The sequence below is a fragment of the Sciurus vulgaris genome, assembly GCF_902686455.1.
Source record: "Sciurus vulgaris genome assembly, chromosome: 4".
Classification (NCBI taxonomy): Eukaryota; Metazoa; Chordata; class Mammalia; order Rodentia; family Sciuridae; genus Sciurus; species Sciurus vulgaris.
The window spans coordinates 99,795,984-99,823,433 of NC_136464.1; the positions used below are offsets into that span (position 1 = coordinate 99,795,984).

The following is a 27,450-nucleotide window of genomic DNA, read 5'->3' on the forward strand; positions in this document are numbered from 1 at the left end:
ATGAATTTTGTGTTCTACCAAATGGATGAGCATTTTCAGTATTTGTGATCTTTTACCAAATGAAAACTATTGGAAAAAACTATGTTCTTTCCTACTTCCAAGATAATCAGGAAAAAGTGAAGCTGTTATCAGAAAATGGAAGATACTTTGTCAAATACATAAAATATTCTGTCAATCACCATAATATAAAAGGATGTTGTAATAAGACAGTGATTATTACCATGAAACTCTTGTATGATAATCTCTTAAAAGACTCCCAGTTTTTTTGTTTCAAATAAAAAATAAGCAGTATTTGAGTATTAATGCTTTTATTCCCATTTTATCAGAAAAGAAAGAATATGAACAATTTATCTGCTAGTCAGAAAGTGTTTTATCACCCAAAATAAATGTTTACTCACCAACAGTTATAAATTGCTTAAACTGGAGATTTCAGAGGAATTTTTCACAGTAAATAAAGTGATTACTAAACTCTTCAGTTACAGAACATTCAAGGCATGTGTTTTCTGCATAGCTTGTAGTTTAACCAATGGTTTACAATTTAGTCAAATAACAAAGCTGCAAACCATTGAGGGAGTCATAAATTACATCCTTTGCACTTTCAAAAAGCTTTCAGCTGGTATTGATCATTTGTTTTTATTTCCGAAGCGTGATGGTTTTAACATAATTATATTCATTAGTCTGACACCTAGAAAGCAATAAGCGTTTATTTGTAGAATGAACAAGTGAGCAAGTTTTCTTGTGTTCTTGAAGTATAATTCCTTCATTTGAGTATATTTAATTTATTCACATAACATTAGGCTCATTTTACATGACTGGGACACTGAGAATTAGTTAACAAGGGGTAGGAAATCTCCAACATTGTAATAATAGACCAAGTGATGCCCACCTACAGCCAAAAAAGCGTCCGATGGGGAAGTACATAATTCTTTGCTTTTAGAGTTGATAAAGAGGCACATGATCATTTTACGGGTGTTTAGGAGAAAGGAGAAACAGCCTACCCTCACCGTAATAAAAATATATATATATTTCAAAATTTTCTAATGTTTCTTCGAACTAATGTTTCTTCTTTATTAGCTCCAAAGAGAATCCTTCTCGGTTTTGAGTTCATCCTTTTTGCAAGTGGTCCATTCTACCCTTGGATTTCTTTGAATTCCTACAGAAATCTTTTTCCTTTGAGCCAAAATTCGCCTCCCCTAACTTAATTCCGTAGGCCCCACTTGTCTGCTCTGGAGACCTCTAGGCCAGTTACCACCTCCTTCAGCCAGTCAGGACCGCATCAGTCCACCGGGCAGTGCCAGATCCACTTCTCCTCCTCCGCCTCCTCCTCCTCCAGGACACAACCAAAAGTCTGCAGCTTTGACACCCGGGCCCTCGGAGCCCTACAGCCCCGGGTCGCAATCCACGAGGCGCGGAGTCCTCAGTTTCTGTGGCCTTTTTTATTTCAGCTAAGGAATCGCTGCATAACACCACGTCATAACAAACCTGAAAACATTTTCGGGGAGATGCTGGGAACACTGGTGAGTGCACTTCATGAGGGACAAGATGTTTAACATTCCTGGAGGCCAAGGGTGCAGAGCCGCTCCGTGTCTGTGAACCCGGGCTGCGTCCGCGTCCTTCGATGTCCAGGAGACGCCGACGCAGGGGTCTGACGGAACGTCAGGTTCCGGGACCCACTGCCCGGCCCCGCGTCCCCGGCCGGGGGCCCACGCGGGCCGGGCGCCGGGGGCGGGCGGATGACGGCGTGGGGGCGTGGGTCTGCGAGGCGGCGGGTCCGAGCGTCGCTGGCACGGGGCGGGCTCCCTCGCTGGCCGGCAAGCGCGACGCGCGGAGTAGGGGGCCGGCGCGGGGATGGCGCGCCCGGGGGTAAGCGGCGCGGGCGGCGTCACAGGCACTCGCAGCCCGCCGCACAGCAGCCCGGCAGGCACACGCACACGTGCACGCGCGCCCCGCACCCGACCCCCGCGCGGCCCCGGGCTCGGGGAGGCGGCGGCGGCGGGGGGCGAGGGCGCGCGGGCCGGCGCCGGGCGGGGCCCCGGGGACCCCGCGGGCGGCGCGCGGGCGGGGAGGGCGCTCGGGGGCCGGCCCGCGCCGCACCCATCCTCGGGAAAGGCCTCACGGTCTGCGGTGCGGCGAGGGGCGCCCGCGGGCTCCAGACGCCGCGGGCGGGACGAGGGCGCGGGGCGCGGGCGGGCTCCTTCGGCGGGCGCTGAGCGCGGCCTGTCCCGCAGGTCTGGATGCTCGTGGCCGGCTTCCTGTTGGCGCTGTCACCGGGCCGGGCCGCAGGCGCGCTCAGGGCTGGCAGGCGCCCGGCGCGGCCGCGGGGCTGTGCGGACCGGCCGGAGGAGCTCCTGGAGCAGCTGTACGGGCGGCTGGCAGCGGGCGTGCTCAGCGCCTTCCACCACACGCTGCAGCTGGGGCCCCGCGAGCAGGCGCGCAACGCGAGCTGCCCGGCAGGGGGCAGGCCCGCGGACCGCCGCTTCCGGCCACCCACCAACCTGCGCAGCGTGTCACCCTGGGCATACAGGTGAGCGGGGGCCGGGTTGAGCGAGCGAGAAGGGGCGGGGTCAGGTCTTGCCGGAGCAGGTGGGGCGGGGCAGGGTGGGGCAGGTGGGGCGGGGCCAAGCCTTGTGGGAGACAGGTAGCGAGGGGCGGGGCCGGACAGGACAGGACAGACGGGGCAGGTGAGGGGGTCGATGTGGAGCAGCTGGAACAAAGGGGTTGGGAACAATTCATTTTCACAAAGGCCTACCAACATGTCCTTGTAGCAATCGCTTCCCTTTATTTTCTCTTCCATTATTTCTTAGGCATCATATCTTTTGAGGACCTATTCTTTGTCAGATGCATAGTTAAATGGTTTCCATGAAGGACCAACCCCAGGGATCCTTTATTAATTTGCAGTTCTGTATAGGAGGCCTGTGGAAGCTGGGATGTGGAAGTCTGCAGTCATTCCTTGAGCGCCTATGTGATCTCGGCTGCGGGGCGTTGCGCCCTGGGAGGTACCCTCTCAGAGCCATTTAGCTTACAGTCTCAGTGAGTAGAAGAAATAACCCGGAAAGAAATCATGATACAAGGCAGAATGTGATGTCACATGGAAAGATTCAAATGCATGGTGGTGTAAAGGTGGATGTGGGGGGTTTACATTTTGGAAGGTGAAAATTGCCCTCAAGATGGAGAATGAGCCAGATTCTGAGATTGACCTAGAAAAGAAGTCTGTTACGGTTTGAATCTGGAATGTTCCCCCAAATATCATGTGTTGAAGATTTTGTCCCCAATGCAGCAATGTCCTAGGTGGGCTTTGGGGAAGTGACTGGATCATGAGGGTTCCAGCCTCGTTAGTCCATTGATAGCTAAATGGATTCCTGGGAGGGTGTGGAAACTGTGGGCAGGTGGGGTATGGTTTGAGGAAGTAGTTCACTGGGGGCTTGCCCTTGGGGACTATATCTCATCTCTGGCCCCTTTTTCAGTCTCTTTGCTGCCATGAGCTGAGCAGTTTTCCTCTGCCACATCTGCCCTTCCACCATGATGTTCTGCTTCACCTCAGACCCAAAGCAATGGAGCTAGCTGTGAACCTAAACTTCTGAAACTGAACCAAAATAATCCTTTCTTCCTTATTATATCAGGTATTTTGGTCACAGCAACAAAAAGCTGATTAATATAAGTTCATTTGGGAAGAAAGGGGGAATATGCCAAAAAGGAAGGCTGGGGCAGTGAGGTTGATCTAGGGTGTTCTCTGCAGACTCTAGTGATGTTCTGTGGCCTCTAGAAGAGAGACTCACAGTGTGGCAGGAGAAGACAAGAACAGACCTAAAGAGGGCGCTCTCACACTGCCCAGAAGTTGAGAAAGTGCTGCATCTTGGTTGATGACAACCCGTTTTGATGAGGTGGTGTGAAGGGAAGGACAGCTTATGACAAGGGAGAAGAAAAAGCATGGTACCTACATAAAACCCCCAGCTCTCTGAGGAGCAGAGCAAATGTGTCATGGGGAGGCTGTGCTCAACTCTTAAGCAAGCAGTGCTCAGGGCTTGAAACTTACCTAGTAGAATATTTTGTTGTTGTGTGGGGCTGGGGATCAAACCCAGGGTCTTATACATGCAAGGCAAGTGCTTTTCTACTGAGCTATACCCCCAGCCATGTAAAAATATTTTGGATCAATGAAGCCATGTAGCCACTGTGTCCTAGAAAGATACATTAGCTTTCCATTAGTTTAATACCTGAGATAATCAGCTTATAAGGAGCTGTAACTTGTGGCAGAGCACTTGCCTATGTGAGGCACTAGGTTCAATTCTTAGCACATGTGAGGCACTGGTTCAATTCTTAGCACCACATAAAAATAAAATAATGGCATGCTGTCCATCTGCAACTACAAAAATAATTAAAAAAAAAAAAAAGCTTTATTCTGGCTCTTGGTTTTAGATGTTCAGTCCATGATCAGGCAGACTCATGGTTTTTAGATTTCTGCTTGGGGTGTGTGATGGCATTTGCAGGGAATGGGTGGCAGTGTGGCAAAGCAAAACCACTCACCTTGTGGCTGGAAAGCAAAAAAAGAGAGTGGAGTCCCAAAATTTCCTTTGACGGCACCTCCCCAGTGACCTAAGGAAATTCTCCCTAGGTCCTACCTCTTAAAGGCTCGACCACCTCCCTGGGTAGCAAGCCTTTACCACATGAACCTTTAGGAGATAGTTAAGATCCAAACTGTAGCAGCTATCTCCATGAGGGACAGGAAAGGAAACACTGGATAGACACACTGCTGTGCTTCCAGTAGAAGGCCATGAGGGTCTCAGTTTGCAGTGGAGAAAGGGAGACTACACACAGTTAATGTGAAAGGACCTGATTAAAGAAGGAAACATGATTGGGTTCAAGGGTGACTCATTCTACATGGAAATGAGGGAGAAAAGGTATAAAATGTGTCCTGGACCAAGACCACATTGCCTCTGAGAAGTTCAGAGAAAATGGAGTGCTTTTGCCTAAAATGCCTCTGACCTTCCCCCTGAACTTCCATGCTGTTGAATGAGGGGGGTGGTTTACTTTTATTCAACACATAGGCCAACCTGGGATGCTAACATTTAGGGCCTTCTACCTGGCTGCTCTACAGAAGACCAAGGCCTTCCCAGAACCCCTGCCTACATGTGGGCACAGGACCCCTTCTGCCCACATCCCTGGTCATTCATTTCATTCCTGTAGGAGGCACATGTCAGCCCATCCTTTCTAGTAGCTTCCTCTCTTGCTTTTCCTCTCTTCCCATCAGTCTCAAGACCCAAAAGAGTCAGCTAAGATATCCTTCTCATGCCAACCTCATCTTATATCTCTGATATGCTAAATAGAATTGAGGAGAAATCTCTTAAGATAGGAGTCTGTCTTCTCTGAACAGAAGCTGCTGCCTCCACATCCCTCTATAACAAATTCTAGTCTCTCCAGGTAAATTGATACCTAGGTTAGGCTGCAGGCCCTCTGAATCAAAGACATAAACCTAACACATATCAGTGAGTCTCAAGCTCTGTTAGCCATGTCTTCCATGTTTATGACTTGAGTTGTCAATGATTATGTTGGCCAACTTTCTGTTACTGTGACAAAATACCTGACAAATCAACTTGAAATAAGAAAATAGTTATTTTGGCTAATAGTTTCAGAGGTTTCAGTCCACTATTGATTAGCTTCATCAGTTTGGGCCCATGGCAAGGAAAACCATCATGACAGGGAGCATGTGTTAGAACAGAGCTGCTAACCTTATCATGGCCAGGAAGCAGAGAAAGAGCTGGCTTTTAGAACAACATCCCCTCTCCCCAAATCCTTTTATGTGATGAATCCATAAATGGATTAATTCATTCATGAGGTCAGAGCCCTCATGATTCAGTCATCTCTGAAAGGTCCTACCCATGAACACTGCTGCAACTGGGACCAAACCTTCAACATGTGAGCCTTTTGCCAACATTTAAATCCAAACCATAATATTCTGTCCCTGGACTCCAAGGTTCCTATCCACCTCACGACGCAAAACACAATCAGTCCATCTTTAAGAGTACCCACAGACTTAACAGTTCCAACAATTCTCAAAGTCCAAGTCCAAAGTCTCCTTTGAGACTTCAGGCAAACTCTTAGCTTTGAGCACCTCTAAAAAAAATAATAATAAAGTTACATTCTTCCAATATACAATGATAAGGCAGGTACAGGGTAAATATCCCAAAAGAGGGGAATGGGGCATGGAAAGGAGAGGAGGGAACCAAAGAAAGACCAAAACCCAGCAGGGAAAATATTAAATCCTATAGCTCCATCTCCTGCATCTGGGGCACATGGTGGTATGATGTGAGTTCCATGGGCTTGGGTAGCCCCACCCCTACAGCTTTGCTGTCTGCAGCCCACATGGCATTTCTTTTAAACTGGCTGTACTTGCTGCCTGCAACTCTCCTCATGTTCCACATTCCTGATATCTTTAACTTCATACAGTTTCCATTGCAGCATTGTCTTTACTCTTAAAGCTTTATGCGTTATCCCGCCAGGGGCCACCTGCAGGAACTCTGAACTTGCCACACATTTTCTGGCTTCCCAGGCTTTCCTTTGAAAACTCAGTGGAAACCTCTATGACCCTGTAACTCTTGCATTCTCCATGCCTGCAGAACCAGCACAACATAGATAATATCAAGGTCTGCTGCCAGCAGCAGCCCTAGCTGACCCCTGGGGATCATGGCTACAGTGACCTTGGAGTGTCTAGATGACTGAACACAGGGAAACTAATTTGTAAGTGGTTCTTTGGGAGCTGAGCTCCCTGGGACTCTTCTATAAGCAAAGTCTTTCAAATGATTTACACTTTTACACCCTTGAGCCTTCAAGGGATGGGTTTTTGCTGACTCCCAAAATGCCCTCAAGGCATCTTTCCAATTGTCGTGGAGCCAAGTGCTTGGCTTATTTTAAATGGTGCTACTCTCTTTAGCAACCACACCCTTCTTGGCCACAACTTCTCACTTCTTTTTGGCCAAATTACAAGTTTTTCTAATCTTTCTGCTCTACTTTTTGTTGTAAATATTGCTAACAGTACACAGCAATACCCATGTCACTGCTTGAAGGCTGTGCTGCCTTGAAATATCTTCTGCCAGATTAATTACCTTTAATCCAAGCCTCACACAAACTCTCAGGACATGGATAAGATGTGGATAAGTTCTTTGCCAGAATGTAGCATGTGAATGGCCTCAGTTCCCAACAGAGTTCTCATTACCATCTGAAACCTCCTGAGCTCAGCCTTTACTGTCTGCATTCCTATCAACATTGACTTCTGAGCACCTACCAGAATTGCCCATTAAGTTCTGCTTACAAAAGTTTACTCTAGTCTGCTTCTCCAAACATTTTCAAACTCCTCCCACAAATCAGTTCCGATGGCTTCTGAGCCACATGGTCAGATATAGTTGGAGCAACAACACTCTTAGTACCAGTTTTCTGTGTTAGTCAGCTTTCAATCACTATGACAAAATACTAGAGAAGATGAATTTAAAAAGAGGAAAGATTTCTTTCCTCTGGTTTCAGAGGTCTTAGTCTAGGGTTACCTGGCACCATCACTTTGGGCCTATAGCATGGAAAAACATCATGACAGGGTGCATGTAGTGGAGCAAAGGTGCTCACTTCATGGTGGCCAGGAAGGAGAGAGATGGGGGAGGGAGGGAGTGACTGGGGAGGGAGGAAGCGGAGGGAGGGAGGGAGAGAAGGAGTGAGGGAAAGAAAGAGAGAGAGCGAGAGCAACAGCCCCCTTATGATCCTTTTGGGACGTATCATGTCCCAAAGGCCCCACTTCTAAAGACTGCTGCATCCAATCAAGCCTTTACATGAGCCTTCTGGGGACATTTAAGATCCAAACCATGACAATAGTATAAGCAAAATGGGGGAACAAAATGCAGAGCAAGTGTTTTGGGAGGAAACCAGGAGTCTAGTATTGGGTTGGTTAAGTTTTACCTGCCTGAAAGGCAAATAGGTGACAGCCATGAACCTGGGTATTATTGCTAAGGAGAAAGCAGGTGTACGGACAAACTAGGAGTTAGCAGCCCTCGAATTCTGCACATAGTTATTAGATTGAGCTGCCCTGGCTACAGGCTGACACTTGTGGTCGCCCCAGGACACACAGGAGAGGAGGAAACAGTGGTAGGAAGGAGGCTGTGGGTGTGGCATTGGTTGGTCCTGTTGGTGCTGCTCTTACCTTCCCTGTGTGGAGCCTCACAGCTGGGTAGTCCCAGGAGCAGGACAGCTAGCTGTTATCCAGGGGCTTGAGGCATGGTTTTTCATATTATTTAACAAGAGTGATGAGACTGTGTTTCCTGTGAGCAAATGTGAACTAGGTAGCCAACTCCCACTGGAGGAAAAATTGTCTTCAGGGGATGGTGCTGGACCAGAGCTCCAGATTTCTGGCCACTAAAGCTCGCCCAGCTTTCCTGCCAGGAGACCGCCTCTCTGCATCTTCTCTTGATCACCTATCACCACTTTGTGTTAATGGGAAGATTAGAAAAAGTGAGATCCTGTGAAATGCAGAGCTTCTTCTGCAAGGTGCTTTGGAAGCACTGGCTTGGTTTTTCAGTGGAGTTCAGAGGACTTTGGTGGCCTTGATGAAAGATGCCCTTCTGCAGGCCCATCAGCATAGGTTCAGAGGTCAATCATTCTCCCCATATCTGCAGGTTCTGCATCCATTATCCACCAGATCAAAAATATTTGGAAAGAATATTGCATCTGTGCTGAACATACATGAATTTTTTGTTATTACTATTCCCTAAATAATACATTATAACAATTATTTCCTTAACATTTACACTGTTAGGTATTATAAGCAACCTAAAGTTGATTTAAGTATAGGAGGATGTATGTAGATTCTTTGCAAATAGCATCTGAGCATTTTGGTGTCCTCGGGGGTCCTGAGCCAATCCCCTGTGGATACCAAAGAGCAAGATAACTATATTTCTATATGCAAAACAGAGGTGGGGGAGGGGGGATATCAAAAAAGATCCATTGTTCTAAGAAAGATAGGGAAGCAGACTGCAAGTCAGAAACACCAACTGGCACAAAATGGATCACTTTAGGTGGATGAGTTTAAAAATAGGCATTTGGAATATCAGCAGGCTTTCTATATCTTTGGGGGAGAGGTGGATCATGGTATTGGGACAGCTGGGTTGCCAGTTGGAAAAAAATACAATTGGATCTCACTCCTATGTGAGATAAATTCCAGATGATTCAAAGATTTAAATTTGAAAAATAAAATCACCAAGATGGAGAAAAACACAAGCAATTATATTTATAATCTTGGACTCGAGGAAGCCTATTTAGTAGGTCATGGTCCCCAAATGTCATAAAAGATCAGACTGAGAAATATAATTACATAATTGTATTCTACTTTTTTCTTGGCAATATAAAATAATAAAATACAAGAGCAACCAGGAGAAAAAGATTAATTACAAGCCATGTCACAAAGGGCACATTTCCTAAAGAGTTCCTACAAACTAATAAGAGAAAGACCATTAATGTAATGGAAAGATGAGCCAGGGTCAGGGATAGTGCCCAGGGAAGGAAGGTCAGATGACTCATATGCTTGATAAAGCATGAGGAGCTGCTCACTGCAGGCATAGTATTAAATGTGTATTAAAACCATACACATGAGAATCCTTTTTTAAATACACCCATTAGGCTACTTTGGAAAGGGTGTGAATAAAAAGGCATTCTACAGTAAAAGGGCATGAATTGAAACAATTTTTATAGATGACAATTGGGTGTTAGCTATGAAAAAACATTTTTGTTCACTATATTGTGCAGGCTGGCCTTGAACTCCCAGGAAGATTGCAGTCGTCCTTCCTCATTCTCCCAAGTAGGCAGGACTATAGGCCTGTGCCACCACACCTAACACCTTTTAAAATTCATATACCATTTGACTCAGCAATTTTTCTTATCAATATTTCTCCTATAGGTCTGTGTACCAAATCATAAGTATGAATTCATTACTATAATAGCAAGGGATTGGAAGCCACCTAAGTATCTACCAATGGACAAGTTAGATAAAATATACAACTATAAGAAGAATGAGGCACTTCTTAAAGTACCTAAGTAGATCAGTCCATCGCCAGCATAAACAAGGGGAAAGGTGTGTATCACATTTTGCTATCTCTAAAAGAGAAACCGACATATGTATATGATAAATGATTTTTTTTTTTTAAAGAAACAGTCTTGCTATGTTGCCAGCTGATCTCTTGGGCTCAAGAGACCCTTTCACCTCAATCTCCTGAGTAGCTGGGACTATCAGTGTGTGCCACCATGCCAAAGACATTATCATTTTTAAATTGAAAGCAGAAAGAGAAATTCCCCGACCATGAGGGAAAAGCAGATACTGAGGAAATGAAGCTTCAGCACATCATAGCCTGGGATATACCAAGAGCCTTGGTGTGAAGGGAGCTCTTTGCCCTCATAGCTGTGGGGCTGGCAAAAGAGGCACCATGAATATCAGGTTGGAATTTTTCAGAGCCCTGAGACTCCACTACTGGAATGTGTTATGATGAGGAGCACAGGCCTGGCGATCAAGCGATTGTCCCCCAGTGGCAGGTCCAAAATGGTAGAGCTGGAATCTCATCCTGGACCCTTCTTGATTCCATTCAGCCAGAGTTCCTGCCCAGTGTGCTGTTAAAAAACAACTTTCAACTCCCAGAATGTAAAAATATTTTCTCATTTACTTTGTGGTGTAATGTTTGTTTTTCTTTTACTTGAAAAACAAAATGCCAAAAATAAAATAAATTTGATTGCACAATGAGTTTTTTTAAAAGCCAAATTGAAATACTGATAAATATATTGCAGACACTGAGGTTTATTAAGGTTTTAAGGACACAACCACCCACATATGCTTAAGTCCCAGAGATAAACACATCCCAGTACTCCAAGTAATTTTAAGTTGTTTATATTTTTCATTTTTGAGGAGTAGTCTAAAGATAACTTCTCTAGGATATGAATAATGTACAATAATTTATTTTTAGGCTTTATTTTTTATGCTTTTTATATAGTTCTTTTCCTCCAGAACATCTAAGAGACTACACATAAATTTATTTTTCAGTAAACACTCTGCGGATAGCAGTAACAACAAGAGAATAACTGGAAAGAAAAACAAAGAAACAGGATAGGAAACAAAGAGAGGGAGGACAGGGGATACAGGCCACTGGGGAGTTTGAACAGACAAAGAGGCCACCCCAGCAGGTTGATGTAGGTGCAGTTGAGTGCCCCAGGCAGGGCAAGCCTGCAAAGGGGAGTCAACCCAGCATAGGCTGCAATACCTGGATGTCTTCCTGTGGAGAACTCAAGTTGCCAGAACTTTCTGTAAGTGACTTTTGAAAGAGGAGAAATCTGAAGAAAATGAATTCCCCTCAGGAGTCTTGATTGAAAAACACAGACATGAATTAGTAATGGCAAGCAGCTGGAAGTTACTTCAGATCCACCATAGGCAAATAGAGTAAGTAGATGAAATGCAACTGTAAAGAAGAATGCTGTCCGTTTAGTGCACCTGAGAATATCTTCTACTCATTAAATATACCTGAGCACATCAGTACAGCTTCCACTACCCGTGGGTTGGGTGCGGTCACCACTGCCTCTCTGATGGTCTATTCAGAGTGACCCTCATGCTCTGACAAATCCATCACTCGGTGTTTATTGATGCTGCGTTTTAGCAGTTTTCATTGGAACATGCTGGATTTTATGAAAAGGATATTTTTGTTCACTGTTCCTCCAACCCTTTTATTTAGCTAATCCAAACATCCTGTTTTTCAGGTGGGGACTGCCTGTTAATTGTTCCATTTTACCAACATAGGAACCTAATGGCACATTTACCCATCAAATATTGACTGAGGGCTAAGGAGGGCCCAAGCAGGAATAGAGGAGAGCTATGGGCCCTGAGCTTCTGTCTTAAAATTCACCTCACTTTCTCTCCATCAAATACTTTTTAAAAGTTATCAAAGGAATATAACATTAGAGAAAGAAAAATTAGGAATACAGTCATCTCTCCCTTAACCACAGTTTCATTTTCTGTGGTTTCAGTCAACATTGATCTGAAAATATTAAATGGATAATTTGAGAAATAATTCCTAGTTTTAAGTTGCATGCCATTCTGAATAGTGTGATAAACTTTGGTGCCATCCCACCCCTGCCTAGCATGTGAATTATCCCTTTGTCTAGAGTATCCACACTGTATATACTATCCTCCAGTTAGCCACATAGTAGCCATCTTATTAGGTTGACTGTGGTAATGTAATGCCTGTGTTCAAGTAACCTTTATGTAGTAGCCTAATACTCCATCACACTGCCTATGTCATCCACCTCACTTCATCTCATCAGGCAGGCATTGTATCAGCTCATGTCATGACAAGAAGTATGGGTATAGTTTAGTGAGATATTTTGACAAACTGCATTCATGTAACTTTTATTATAGTGTTATAATTGTTCTATTTTATTATTAGTTTTTGTTGTTAACCTTTTATGGTGCCTAATTATAAAGTAAACTTTTTTGTAGGTATGTATGTATATATAGGAAAACTATATAGTGTATATAGAATTTCCTACATCTGCAGTTTCAGTCATCCACATGGAATTTTGGAGGGTCAGTGTGCCTGGTGGATAAGTGGGGACTGCTGTATAACATCAGGGAAAGTTATACAACTAACCTTTTAAAGATATTCCCATTCATCTTTGTTCAAGTGCATCATCCCTCTTTTATGTACTTCCAAATGTGTGTGCCAACACTAAGAACAAAGGGTTCCTGCTGAGTGAGAAGCCCCATGGCCTGGATGTCCCCAACCAGGTAACAAGGCTCTATCCCTCTCTGCCTCTGGCTCCAGTCAGCAAAGGTGTTTGCAGTGGCAATTGTGGACAACAGGGGGCAGCACCTTGCCAAAATCCAGTCTAATCAACTGTTCTGGGGTGGCCTATCCCAGTGATTTTTAGAATTTGTGGGGTTTGGGTTTCCTTTTCTTTTCTTTTTTTTTTTTTTTATAATTTTTTTCCTTAGAATGTTCACTGTTTCCTGAGTCCCTGCTTCATACCTGTAGGTTATTTTAATGACTTTAACCTTTCTATCTTCAAAGAAAATCTGTATAATTCTAGAATAGCATATCTAGTATATGCATACTATCCAAATTAGCATAGTCACTGTCCTATCTGCACATTGTTATAATGATAATGTTCTGTTAAGAAAAAAAGGGGAGAACTGGAGAAAGCGCCTGGAAAAGAGAACAGTGTGGCTGGCCGTCTGGGAGCTTCCAGTTACAGTCGGAGAAATAGAGGGCTGGTATTGTTCATCCTTATTCACTGTGGTAGAAGAAGAGACATACATTGTTTAAAGCAGCTTACATAACAAATGTTGGTATTTTTCCCAAAAGAAATATTTTTATGGAAAAGTGACCTTGAATTGTCCAAAGTACGGCTCACTTTCCCTCTCTCTGGGTTTCTCAAAATACATCAGGCTCTGCTGCACCTATCACTGTTTCACAAAGTAAAAATAAAAGCATTGTCATGGAGCATTGTCATGGGATTATCCTTTTGCTTTGATAGTTATCTCCCTTGAGGGCCTGGGTTTTACTTTAGCATTCCTAGAGTAGCCAGGAGGGATGATAATATATCATTCCCTGGGCACCTCTATCCATGTTCCTCACCTGAATAGAATGTGTGTGCCCTTCATGCCAACAGAAAGATTTGGGCAAATGCAGGAAGTTCTTTGCATTCCATGAAGTGACATTCCTCATGGTGTCTTTCTTCCAGAGATGACACATGAAGAATGTGAAGGAGGACGATAAGGACATTGCTTTCTAATTTACTAAGTGATCAAAGAGAAAATACCAGGAACTCTTCTGGAATTAAAGAGGCTAGGCTACCCTGGTGGCAGTGTGTGTTGACAGCTGACTCCCTGGGGGCCAGGTGGGCTCTTCCCTTGGTCCATATAGGCGCCTCCCTCAGACCCCAAGATCAGACACATCAAAGATGACTCTGAACCCACGTTCTGTAGCTTCCCCAGGACAGAGAGCTAAGTCATCCTGTGGGCATGAGTTGTGTTTTCCTTTGAAGAGCAGTCTCCCAGCTGTGCCGAATGCGTAGCATTTGCCATGACAAAAGAATAAAGGCCTTCAAGAAATTTGGCCTCTTGCTCTCATTTCTTTCTTTCCCTCTGCAATACTTTTTTCCCCTCTTGAATTATCTTCCAAATTCTTTTCCAAAGCCTGAGTCTCTCCTCTTCTAGACCTCCCAAATGAGCAGATTTTACATGAAATGAATGGATTTCCTGGTCCTAACATCACCACACCAGGCACTTGTCTGGTTGTGAAATAGCCACAAACCGGTAGAGCTGAGTCTTAGCTCTATGTGACCCATGAAGCTTGTGGTGCAGGCAACTGGGTGAACCCAGCTGAACTGGGCGACTTTGGGCCAGCACCCTCCCCTGGCAGTGCCTCAGTTTCCCCTCATGAGTGAGGGGAGGTCAGGCAGGCAGAGCTGTCTTGCTCCTGGTGGCCCTGTGCCGGCTTGTTGGCAGATGAGCAGGTTCTCTCTGGAGCCCTCTTCACTGGCTCAACTTCAGGCCTTGGTGCCAAATTCAGGATGGCACCAAAGTCAACCTCGGTCCCCAGATGGAACAAGACCGACCTCTAGCTCTCCTTGGCCAGGTGAATGCCCTGGGGATCTGTGCCTTGGTCAGGCCTGCTGCAATCCCTGGCTGATTTTTCCATGCTCTCTTTCATGAGAAATGCACACTGATATTTTCCTGTAGGGGCCAGAAAAGCATTTTTCAGAGCTTCTTGGCAGCATGTATTGCAGCTCTTTGGCTCCCTCCTGCCTTAGCAGATGGAAGGAGGGTGGAGCTGATGAGCCTGCTGGCTACAGCTTTCCCACAGAGGGAAGCTGTGGCCTCCAGTGCCCCCAGTTAGCCCCGATCAGCCAGTAAGGCCCCCTGCACCTGGCCCTGTAGCTGCAGGACCCATGGTACACAGCGAATATGCAGGACATGTTCTAAAGGAAAAATGAGAGACCGGAAGGTTAACATAAACCCCGGTCTTTTTTTTTTAGTGCTGGGGATGGAACCCATGACCTCTCATGTGTTAGGCAAGTGCTCTATCACTGAGTTGCATCTGCAGCCCTAAAAACCCTTTCTTCTTTTTTTTAAATACTTTTTAAAGATGTTGATCGACCTTTATTTTATTCATTTGTTTATATGCGGTGCTGAGAATCAAACCCAGTGCCTCACACATACTAAGCAACCCTTGAGCCACAACCCCAGTCCTGTTACAAGAATATGAAGAAAGAATTTCAATTCTCCTGAGGAAATTTGAAAACCTTTTTTTTAATTATTATTATTTTTAGTTAGAGATGAACACAATACCTTTATTTTCTTTATTTATTTTTATGTGGTGCTGAGAATTGAACCCAGTGCCTCACGCATGCTAGGAAAGCACTCTACCACTGAGCCACAACCCCAGCCCTGAAAACCCCTTTCTTAATGACTCATTGCCTCTCTTAAATGTGGAGGCCAAAATGGCTCATACAAGAGTTATCTTTGAGAATTATCTGGGGAGCTTTTAAAAGAATACCAACACCCTGGCCCCATTCCACAGCAATTAATTGCAAATCTCTAGAGGTGGGAGAACAGCATCACTATTTTTAAGAAACTCATTTATGTGTCTCCAGTGAAGTACAACTCAGATGCTTAATGGCAATACTATTTCTTGTTGGATTAATAATGACCTTCTGCATGAATTAGACTTTGCAGCATAGGACAGTCCTGGGCTGGTATTGTCATGAAATCCAAGCATCAGGAAAATGCAACCATCCAATGTTTGTCATCAACTGCAATCAGTATGTAGGTGATTAACAGATCACAAAACACCCTGTGGCAATGTCACCTAACATTGCTGTTGACAGTGCAACCAGGAAGGGGTTTCTGTTGATTTAGGTCAATTAGTGACTCCCAGTTTAAATGAACAAAGCAGATTACTTGGGCAGCTTGTGAGAATGGAGTTTCTCACTTAGTGTGTGTGCATGAAGTCTGAGAATCTAATTTTTTTTCTCTTCTTTTTATATGATTTTTCTATTAACACATACTGTGATGATCTGATTTATGTATACATTATATAATCAACAAATCAGTATAATTAGCATATCCATCGCCTGATACATTTATCATTTCTCTGGGAATCTGCATTTCTAAGAAGAGCCTACATATGGTTCTAATGCAGATATCATGCTTTGGAAATCTTGTAACACCTTCCTATCTCCCTCAGTGAGAGAGGTTTTTCAGAGAACTCTCCACTCTTAAGGGAAGCTGTCCCTCAGTGTTCCAGGGGATGCCAAGCATCTTGGTTTTCCCTTTTATAATGTCTTGAAATCTGGCCTGTTCCCTCATTCTTCTCCCAAAGTGCTATTCCTGGTTCTTTATAAATTTTAGAGTCATCTCATCAAGTTCTTAGAGAAATTTTACTGGGGTTTTAGTTAGAACTGCACTGGTTTTAACACTGATTTGGGGACAGTTTCCCAAGACCTTTGAGACTCGATGTGTTTATTTCAAGTTCTTTTCTAAGCATAAAACATTGAAACAAATACTGCATCCTTGGTCCTGCCATCAGGAAGCTGGGGAAGAGACTTCCTCTTCATTTTGCAAGGAACTAGGGTAGGGTTCCTTGCAAGTAGGGTGGAGTGATTTACTCAAGGTCACCAGTTGGTGACTAGGTTGGACCAAATTTTCAAGTCCAAGACTCATACAGACTCCAACCTGCCCTTTTCAGAAAGTCTAACTGGGCTGAACTCACCGACCTTCAGAGCTGGTGAACCATGTGGTTGAAGCTATTTTATCTCTACTTAGATCCTCTGGTACCTGTGGGTTTCCAGATAGGAATGGGAAAGGCATTTCCCCTGACTTTGTTCCTGGGGTTGAGGTCTTTGAATAGCTATGAGGGAAACAATCATATTCAGCCTCTGCTACTTTGAAATGGAAATAGTTGCATGTTTGGCAAGGTGGGAGGGTGAGCCACATCAAGGAGTTTGTGCCAGTAATGCCTCAGCTATACTTGGGCATCAGAACAGATCAGGTGGCCGATTCCTCCTGGGAATGTGCTCATTGTTCTCCGAGCTGACCTCCGGAACCGCTTGGAATTGTTTCCTACCATGTCCAGGTCCCAGGGGCAGCGCTCTTTTTCTGTCTCTGCTGTCACTTACATTCCTCCCAAAGCTCAGTTTCCATCACCTCTAATCATCCCTGGAGGACTTGTCCTTTGTTCTTGGATTAAGCCAGGCCAGCTGTCACTCACTCAAGCCAAACTTCACACGTGGCCCTGGGCCACTTCTGAGATCCAACAGAGGGGAAAAGTTGATGTGTTTCAAGCCTGTCCCTGTGCCAAGTTTGTGCAAAGCAGCATGCAGAAAATGTGGAGACAAAAGAATGATTGCTCCCACGGAGGCAAGGACACAGTGCAGAATCTCGCTGGCTTTCATTTCCATGTATGGGAAAAGAAAGGCTCCCAGATGGAGTGTCTTTCTGTTTCTTTCCCATGACAGCTTTTTAAAACCAAAAGGCACTCCTGGCTGATGATTTCCCCAGATTTCAGGCAGGAAGCTGGGGGCACAGGCTTGAGTTCAGTGTCTGTGTCTGGCTCTGCTGAGATTTCCAGGGCTTCTGGCCTGACTTCTCCAGGCTGTAACCAGCTTCCTTCCAGGCTGTTCTGTCTGTGGTGCTGCTGGTTCCACTGATATCAATGCCATGGCCACAGGCTGGTCCGTTCATTGTAAATGCCCCCTGCCTTCATAAGGTCTTTCTATTGTAAGAGAACCCTCCTGGTCTGTACACCACAATTTGAAAACAACCTATATTCATCCTTCTTTTTATCTCCTAGGTCCCAGGCAGAGATGGAGAGAAAGGGCTGATGTCCTTTCTCCCTTCCTTCCTTCCCTCCCTCCCTCCCTCCCTCCCTGATTCCTTCCCTCCTTCCTCCCTCCCTCCCTCCCTCCCTCCCTCCCTCCCTCCCTCCCTCCCTCCCTTCCTTCCTTCCTTCCTTCCTTCGCCCAAAGGGGTCATGGTGATGGTGGAAAAGTCTATCCTAGGAACCAACAAAATATTTGGGGGTGGATATTTTTAGTCGATGAGCCTCTGACCATCATGCATCCAAGCAACTGTCAGTTTCACCTATGAAACTAACAAGGGTGATGCCTAAGTGCCAGTTGCTTCTGAATGACACCCAGGGTAATGAGACCTGAGTAGCTACCTATACGTCACTTTGCACAGAAAGACAAATCTCAAGTGAATCTGAAAGGGATGGTCGATGCCAGCAGGTCAAGCTGATATTACCAAAGAGGAAACCGGTCTGGAGGGATAGCGCCTGATGCACCCCATTCCTCCAGTGCTCCTGTAATTTACTCTCTGTGCTCTGGTCAGGCAGCCTTCCTTCAGGAATCTCATCTGTGCTAGGCAATCACCCTCCATTCCTGATTCCCAGGAGCTGCAAGGTTCAATCCCCCCTTTCTGCTCTGGCCTCCAGGACTCCTGTGCACCTTGAATTTCTCATGAGATCTCTACACACACACACACACACACACGTGCTCACACTAAATGCTCACATGACACCCCTACACATTCACTTTCGCATTTCATACTCACACATATGCTTACACTCACCCATGCATGCTCACACATACTCATATACACACTTGTACTTATATGCCCTCACATTTACACACATCACACACGTATACCCACAAAGATGCTCGTGTTTATACTTACACATGCAAGTGATTGTACCCACACTCTTTCACACAGGCACATTGGCTCAAATACACATGCTTACGCTCGTACTTTCACATACTTACATGCGCTCAGTTATACTAATGCTTATATCACATGATGATGTGCGCACACTTGCATAACTTGTTCACATACAAGTTATCACACTCACACATTCACATATCACTCCAGCTGCAGTTTTCCAAACCCACTGCAGTCATCTGTTTCTGGTTCAGGTGTGGGTTCCTGCTTCCTGTTAGCAGGTTCCTCAGCCCTCTTCTTTGCTTAGCTAAGCTCCCTTGTCATTTTTTTTTTTTTTTTGGTACTCGCAAATGGACAGAATGTCTTTATTTATTTTTACATGGTGTTAAGGATCAAACCCACTGCCTCACACATGCTAGGCAAGTGCTCTGCCACTGAGCTACAGCCCCAGCCCAGCCCCCTTGTCTTTTAACCTCATCTCCAGTGTCTGTAGGACATTTCTTCAGGCCCCTCATAGGGTGTTATTATGTGGATCTGGAATGTCCCCCAAAAGCTCATGTGTTGAAAACTTGGTCTCCAATGCAGTAACATTCAGAGGTGAGGCTTTTGGGAAGTGATTGTATCATGAGGGCTCTGATGTCATTGGTGGATTGATCCATTGATGGTTGAATGGGAGGTAGGACCTACTTGGAAAAAGTAGGACTCTGAGGGCATGCCCTGGAAGGGCTTTATGTTCTCTCCCACCCCTTACTCTCTCTCTCTCACACACACACACACACACCACACACACTCACTCATGCGCTCTCTCTTTCTTCTCCCTCCCCTTCCCTCTCTTTCCCCTCCCCCTCTCCTTTTCCTGTGCCATGAGCTGACAGCTTTTCTCTGTCATGCCCTCCCACCATGATATTTCACCTCAGGCCCAGAGCAATAGAGCAGATGGACCATGGACTGATTCCTCTGAAACTATGAAACGAACCTAAGTTATTCTTATCAGATATTTTGGTCACAGTGACAAGAAGCTAACACAATGGTGCTGGCCACAGTCCCTGCACCTGGTGTCACATGAAGCTGATCTATGCCAGCCTATCCTGTCCACAGACCTATGTTCCTAGAGGGTAGGGCCAGCTTATTACCAAATCCCTGGCCAAACCCAGAGGGTACCCAATGACTTTCCTAGTGTTTAGCAGTCTCCATTATGGGCACATCTCCAAATGAGGGTGCTGTCAAATCACAGCGATTAACACACTTTAAAGTTAATACTTCCCTAATATCTTCATGCTCAGTCAGGTTCAAATTTCCCTGAGTACTCCATCAGGGAGGTTTTTGAAACTTAAATTTTTCCCTTTTTGTCTTTAACTTTACAAAATAGCAAAACAATTGTGAAATTAGGACAAGAAATTGCCATATACAGTTTACCCAGAAATTCCCATATGGCAACATTAACAGTCAGCAAATTAATCAGGATCAGGCAATGAATGTCAATAGGACACTATTATAGATAATAGTGTCTGCAGACTTCATTCAAGTCCCCTCCTAATGCCTCTCCTCTGTCCCAGAACAGTGGTCAGTTGTTTTGTGGGACGTCTCTCAGTTTGGGTTTAATAGGTTTTAAAAGCAACCATGTAATTGATACTGAGATAGAAACACATGGGAGTGGGCAGAGGCTCAGTGAGTCTTCACTGCACCAGGGCCGTGATGTCCTTGGTGTTTGTGTCCCTCTTCTCAGACCCTTTTAATATGCAGTTTCCCTCCTTGTTTTTCTTCTTGAAAAAAATCAAGTTTCCTACCTTCTATATGTTGTTGGTCATGTCCTCATGGTGACATTTGCCATGTTGCTTTGCTATGGTTTGAATGTGTTCCCTAAAATTTCATTTGTTGGAGATTTAATCCCCAAATTGACATGTTGACAGCATTTGGAAGTGGCCTTTGGGAGGTGATTAGGATTAGATGAGGTCACAGGGTGGGGTTTCATGATATTAATGACTTTATAAAAAGAGGAAGAGAGATTTGAGTGGGCACACTTGCTCTGTCTCACCATCATGTGATGCCCTCCACCAAGTTATGATCTAGCATGAGACCCTCCCCAGATACTGAGAAGAGACCAGAACCATGAACTAAATAAACCTCTATTCTTTATAAATTACCAGTCCCAGATACATCGTTATAATAATGGAAAATAGATACCTCTATCCCCATGTCTGGTAAACTGGTTCCAGTTCAAGTTCAGCTTTTGACCAGCTTCATCTCTAGCTTCTGCCCTTCTTGGCTTCAAGGATGTCACAGTATCCACACTCAGATTTCTTCTCCCTCAAAAGGTGGTGTCCTCTACTCCTCCTGTTCTATTTCACACACTCCACTGAACTCTTATACTTAATCACCATCCATATACCAAGAATTCAAAACTAGCTTCAACTAAGATCCCCTCTTGGGTCCCAGATGCTGTTCCACCCTGGAGATGGAGGGATCTCTCTAAATGTCCATCTGATCAGGTCATTTCCCATCCTGTTGCCTTAAGAGTCAGACCAGAATTCCTGACTATGGATGTGCATTCCTGACATGGGTGCAGCTTTCCTCCTCTGTGACCTCCACTTTACCTCCCACCTGTACCTGCTCCCTCTACCCTGTACGTTGACCTCCACCCCAAATGCTCTTTCTCGTTTCTTCACGTAGATAAATCCAGCCCAGAGCCACCTTTGCCCTAAAGCCTCTCCAGGCCAGGTGAACTCTGTTTATTTGTACATGTCTCCCTCCAGATTGTGAATCTTGGATAATAGACATGTGTTTTGTCTGTATCCCTATTGCCTGAAAAGCACTCAGATATTTGTTAGATTAATGTTAAAAGTGATATTGTAAATAGTAACTACATTTTATTTCCCTTCAAATGTTAAGTTAGGGTCTTGAATTGGCCTCGGGGTGTGAGTTTCCAGCTCCTGACTCTTCCTTTGCAGACAGGCTGGTGTGGGCCATGAGGCCAAGAGCAGAATGACCACACAGTCTGACCTTCCTGTCCAGGGCATGTTACTAGAGTCCTCGGCCAGAGGCCTGACTCTGGGGGTCCAACAAATGAGGTGCAGTCACTTGTCCCAAACACTAAGAAGAAACATAATGGTTAAAAACAGGAAAAGAACTTTAGTCAGTATGCTACACTAGGAAGACAAAGGGTCCCGCATCCTCAGCCCTGTCTACAGGGAACTGACAATGATTTTGACGTTTATAGAAAGGAAAATGAGGGCAAAGATTGGGGTTTTGCATAGCCAGAGGTTCTGTGCAGCTACTAAAGCAGGTGATCTTGATCAAGCATGGTCTGTCCTTTTTTATCTCAGGATTGGGCAGGTTGGTGATAAGACAGTTTCTGTTACCTGGGGAGTGGTTGCAGGGCATTTTAAGATCTGTATCAATCAGAACTTGTAGGAAGCTTTTCTGTTTCTGTAACCAATAAATAAATAAATAAATAAAACTGACAAGAACAACGTAAGGAGGAAAAGTTATTTGGGGCTAATAGTTTCAGAGGTCTCAGTCCACAGACAGCCAACTCCATTGCTCTGGGTCCAATATCAGGCAGAACAGCATGGCAGAAAAATGTGGAGGAGGAAGGCAGCTCAGGACATGGCCACCAAGAAGCAGAGAGAGGGCTGGGGATATAGCTCAGTTGTTAGAGTGCTTGCCTTGCAAGCAGAAGGCCCTGGGTTCAAATCCCCAGCACCGCAAAAAAAAAAAAAAAAAAAAAAAAAAAAAAAAAAAAAAAAGGCAGCAGAGTTGAGCTTACCTGAGACAAATATAAACCTCAAAGGCATTCCCCCCGGGGACTGCCCTCCTCCAGCCACACCCTACCTACCTTCAATTAATCCCTACCAGATACCTTCAATTAATCCCTACCAGGGAATTAATCCACTAATTGGGTTACAGTGCTCAACCTCTAACCATTTCACCTCTGGACCTTCTTGCATTCATTCACACATGAGTTTTTGAAGGACCTGTTGTTCCTGGAATCCAAAGCAACTCAGAACAAAAGAGACAGATGCAAAATGAAGGCAGAGGTGCAGGCAAAAGTGAAGAGACTGAGTCTTTGTTACAGGCAGACAGACAACACGGAGTTCTGTCCAGAGGCACCAAGTGTTGCCAGAATATGCACAGGTTTTTGTTTTTGGTAGTGCTGGGGATCAAACCAATCTGGACCAATCTGGTGGCCTTTGAAGGCTACGAACAGAGCTCTGAATTTCTATGAGGGGTGCATTCCAGTGGGGGAGTAGTAAGGAGGAATGTCAGGAGGCTCCCAACCCTGGATGAGTGCAGGGAATGAGTCCTGGCGAGGATTTTCTAGGCTCATTATGCTTCCAGAGCCCCTGAGGGCAGCGCGGAAGAAACAGTAGGGGTGTGAAGCTTAAAAAGTACCTTTTCAACTATTCATGTGCATGTTCAAGGGAAGCATTAGTGGACCAAAAAATTGGTGTTTATGCTTAGACAACTTTTGCATTGTGCACTGTCCCCGCCCCTATATGAGCCTTCACACCAGGCTCTCTGCACCCAAGAACGGAGGAGTCGAGGAGTCGACTCCTAGAAGGGACTCGAAGGGGCTCCACATCTAGCAGGACCTCCTACGCCCCCAGCACTCCCCCCAGCCTTCTGGCCCACACCAAGCCAAGTTGGCATCATCTGCCTTCCACTTCCTTCGTTCTGCAGACCAACCCTTGCATCTCTTTAGCGCTCACCAGCCCCCAGACCTGTCACTGGGCTCTCCTTTAGTTTGGGTTCTCTGAATGTACTTTTTAACTGGGAACCTTTGAGTCGTAGTCACAAGTAGTAAGGAGCTAGGTGAAAGAAATAGTCCTCAGGATTCCTAGGACCTGCGAGGTGGGGCGAGTCAGGGCTGGGCAGGCACACTGGTGCCCTGCTTCGGCACCATCTGTGTTGCAGCCGATCAGGCCCTGGAACCAGATGGCGCAACCTGCACACCTCGGGGTTGGGGTGGAAGGAGCTGCAGACCCATCTCTCTACCCCTCCCCAGGCCCCACTGAGCTGAGAGGCTGCTGTCAGATCTTGTGGGTCTTCCCAGGCTGGCACGTTGTGGGTCTTCGAATATGTGTGTGTTGCTGAGCAGGTTAGAGAAATTAAGACTGTGATTTTAGTGGGATTTTTCTGGGATTTTAGTGTCCCTAGGACTCTCTCCCTGAAGAAAGAGAAGCAGATTCATAAGAGGATTGCCCATATTTTAAATGGGCAGATTAATGGCATAAGAAATAGGGGTGATGGCAGTCTGGTGATAAGTGGGAACAGTGCTTACTTCTGCAAAGGGAAATTCCTGAGGGCTCCTGATAATGACTGAGTGACTTGTAGGACTGCACGTAGATGCTGTGGAGGGCAGGCTCTGGCCTGGTGCTGTTTTTGCCTCCTCCCAGGAAGCCACCTGGCCCAGCCAACCTGCTGATTCCCCTGGCACCTGGCCCAGGCTGCTCTGGAGGGATTGACATTCAGTTCTTGGCATCTGACCCCAAAATAGGAAGACTTGGAGGAGAATGAAATTTATCCAGTTTAAACCAGTTTTTAAATATTCCAAGCCAGCCAGTCCTGCCCTCTCTTTGCAGGTCCCTTCATACAGAAAGGCATATTGGACCCCAAGAGACATATGGACATAGTTACCATACAGCCTTCAACACAGGTGTCCTGCAGTTGCCTTTGCTTGTGGTTCTGCATCAGCAAGCAGGTGTCTGATGTCTGCCCTGCATGGCATCTCTATCAGCCTGCCTCGTGTGTCCTTAGGACCTATCTTCTGACTGGCTGTTAGGGAGGTCCCAGAGGTGGCCCCCAGCAGACATTGGGTCGCATTCTATCCATTGGACATCTGTAGTCACATGTGCAGGCTGCCTAGATTTTTTTTTTTCTACTTACATTATTGCAGAATTTGAGGTTAATTTTATGGATTGGTTCAAGGATATCTATAAATGCTGCCTTGAGCATTTAAAATATAACAAAGCTCAAGTCCCATAGTATATCTATTTTAGCATGGGCCTCAAATGGACACTGATGTTAGGATGAGATGTCAGGCCCAGCCTCTTCCCCAACCCATTTCATTTAATCAATAATTACAACAGGGTTTGCTATGCCCCCCTCACCCACCTATTTTCTGGTGCTTGGTCTCAGAAGCACAAACCTTTTAGAAGCTGTCCTTTCTCAATATATGTCTCAGCTGCCCCCAAAGCATGAATTAAACCCCTGATCTCTCTTTTCAGAATTTCCTATGACCCAGCGAGATTCCCTAGGTACCTGCCTGAAGCCTACTGCTTGTGCCGGGGCTGCCTGACGGGGCTTTTTGGGGAGGAGGACTTCCACTTCCGCAGCACCCCGGTGTACATGCCCACTGTCATCCTGCGCCGGACCTCTGCCTGTGCGGGTGGCCGCTCGGTGTACATGGAAGACTACGTCACCATCCCTGTGGGCTGCACCTGTGTCCCTGAGCAGGAGAAGGATGCAGACAGCATCAACTCCAGCATTGACAAGCAGGGTGCCAAGCTTCTGCTCAGCCCCAACGACAAGCCATCTAACCCCTGAAGGTCACCTGGGAAGGGTTGGGGAAAGACTTGGTCAGCCACCTGTGCACAGTACATGTGCAAGGAAAACATCCCCAGCCCAGCGGGAGCAGTCTTTCAATGTAGAATAGTTGGCAGGTTAATCTGACCCAGGTATTCCCTGGTTTTATTTTATTTTATTTTTTAGGTAAAAGTGGGCACAGAATTATTGAAGGCTGGGGAAGATGACCCAGGTGCATCATGGGTTGTACTGTCACAAGGTGAGCCACACACAGCTCAGTAGCTGGCAAGCAGGTTTGGAAATGGTTTCTTCAGGCTTCCTGTGGCTCCCAGCGTGTGTCTGTGTGTGGCTCAGCAGTTGGACGCTTACTCCAGGAAGGAAATGCAGATATATAAGCTTTCTTTTAAAACCTTTTTTTTAAAAAGTAGAGTACATATGTACTTTTTTAAGCAACTGTTTTGATAGGAGCAGAAACTATTTTTATATTAGCAATTTAGAGCAACTATATTTAAAATTTTTTTAACTAGACATATAAGCAATTTATAAACATAGTTTTCTTCTGATAAGATTTTTTAGAAGCATATTTGGAATTCTCAGAAAAACTCTTCAGCTTGCCTGTGGCCTGAGGCTCTGAATTCAGCCTGTTGCCATTGACTGACAATAATGAAGTGGACACATCTGAATTTGACCTATTCTTTCTCCCACTAAAAGTCTTCGCAGGCCAACAGAAAGGATGCCTGGAAGCCTCATATGTGAACTCCAGAAATCCAAACTTGTTTTTATTCATGACTACATAAACGATTTCAGACTTATAACAATTTAAATTTTTTCATTGTTTTATTATTGTTTGTTTATTTGCTTTTACTTTTGAAAGTCACTGATAGCAATTTGTGGACAAGAAGTGGCAAGTCTCATCTTTGCCAACTCTCAGGAAGAATCCTATCATGTGTTGGCCTAATTAGAATCAGGCTAAATATGAAGGAAATGTGGACCAAATTAGAATTTCCAGAGATCAATATTGAGGTCTGTCTTACTTTTCTGTTTAGGTTGAAAGTTTACTTTTCTGTTTAGGTTGAAAGTCTGTCCCTGAACACAATTATTTGTAAAAGTTCTTTTTTTTTTTTTTTAAATCATTAAACCAATTGTAGATGGAAGTTATGTTGGCTGTGTGCATTTTCTTTCGGGATTCGGCTTAGATGGGTTTGATTGAAATGGTTCCCAGGGTTTAAGAGCTAAGCATGAGCTCTACCACTGAGCGACACCCCCAGCCCCCACAGATTTTTAGAGGAAGCAATGTTAACTAAAGCTTTACATCTTAATTTTATGGTTAAGGTTTAATAATCAAGACTTGATGGTTTTTCAAAGATCAACTAGTCATGTAAAGTTACAACTCTTTGGTCTTTCATGTCAAACCCAAACCAGGAAATGTCCTTTATTGGTATATATTTTACCCCCCAAACTTGACTTACCATGGAAATAACACAGTGGTAGGTAGCTTCCCCATGTTCTGACAGCCGGAGTTCAACAGAAGAGTCACTCAAGAATTTTCAACTCCTACTAAATGTTGACAGAAGAAATGCACACCAGTGAGCAAAAGCCAGATTGTCCAAATAAAAAATTCAAAATTGAAAGTGAAAACTGTAGGCAGTTCCGTGGAGTTTCTGAAATTTTACTTCCCTGTTCAAACTTGGGGGTTGGAGGAGGGGGAATGATATCCCTGGTGGCTGTTTGTCTAGAATACATTCCTGTCTAGAAAACACAGAAGGTTTGGAATATCAACTAAAATCTATAAAGAGTAGCTTTCAAACCTGCCATTTGGGTAATTAATCATTCCTGTTATCAATGCTGCTGTGTAACATTTACCAGGACACCTCTCAAATACAAATGGTGCAAGGGTCAGAGAGGATATTAAGAAGCATAAGCTATTTGAGTGGGGAAAACACTATTTTATTCCTTATCTGAACTCAGCTTATTAAAAGGTAGCACATTTGCAATGGAAGAAATTAGTTTCCCATTCTAAGATCTAGAAGGGCCATCTTTTTACAATCCCCCCGCTCTGAATGGCATATTCATCCATTTAGTAAATATCTGCTATGGAGATTGAACTCGGGGCCTTGTGCATGTTGGCCAAGCTCTGATTCTACCAGTGGGCTACACCCCAGTCCCTTAGTTTGGAGTACCTCCCACAGGCACATGGTAGT

The 27,450-nt window shown here is 45.0% G+C and overlaps 1 protein-coding gene across 2 annotated transcripts; it reads left to right on the forward strand.

Annotated features, from left to right (window-relative positions):
* On the forward strand, positions 1 to 26,407 carry IL17D (interleukin 17D). 2 transcript variants are annotated; one of them, XM_079138882.1, is made up of 3 exons: positions 1 to 1,517; positions 2,229 to 2,524; positions 24,952 to 26,407. In XM_079138882.1, the coding sequence occupies exons 1-3, from the start codon at positions 1,503 to 1,505 to the stop codon at positions 25,268 to 25,270; spliced, it is 630 nt and encodes a 209-aa protein (XP_078995008.1). In that variant the 5' UTR covers positions 1 to 1,502; the 3' UTR covers positions 25,271 to 26,407. The 2 variants fall into 2 exon arrangements, with proteins under 2 accessions (XP_078995008.1, XP_078995007.1); XM_079138881.1 differs by having other exon boundaries at positions 2 to 1,863.
* The last annotated feature ends 1,043 nt before the right edge of the window (positions 26,408 to 27,450 follow it).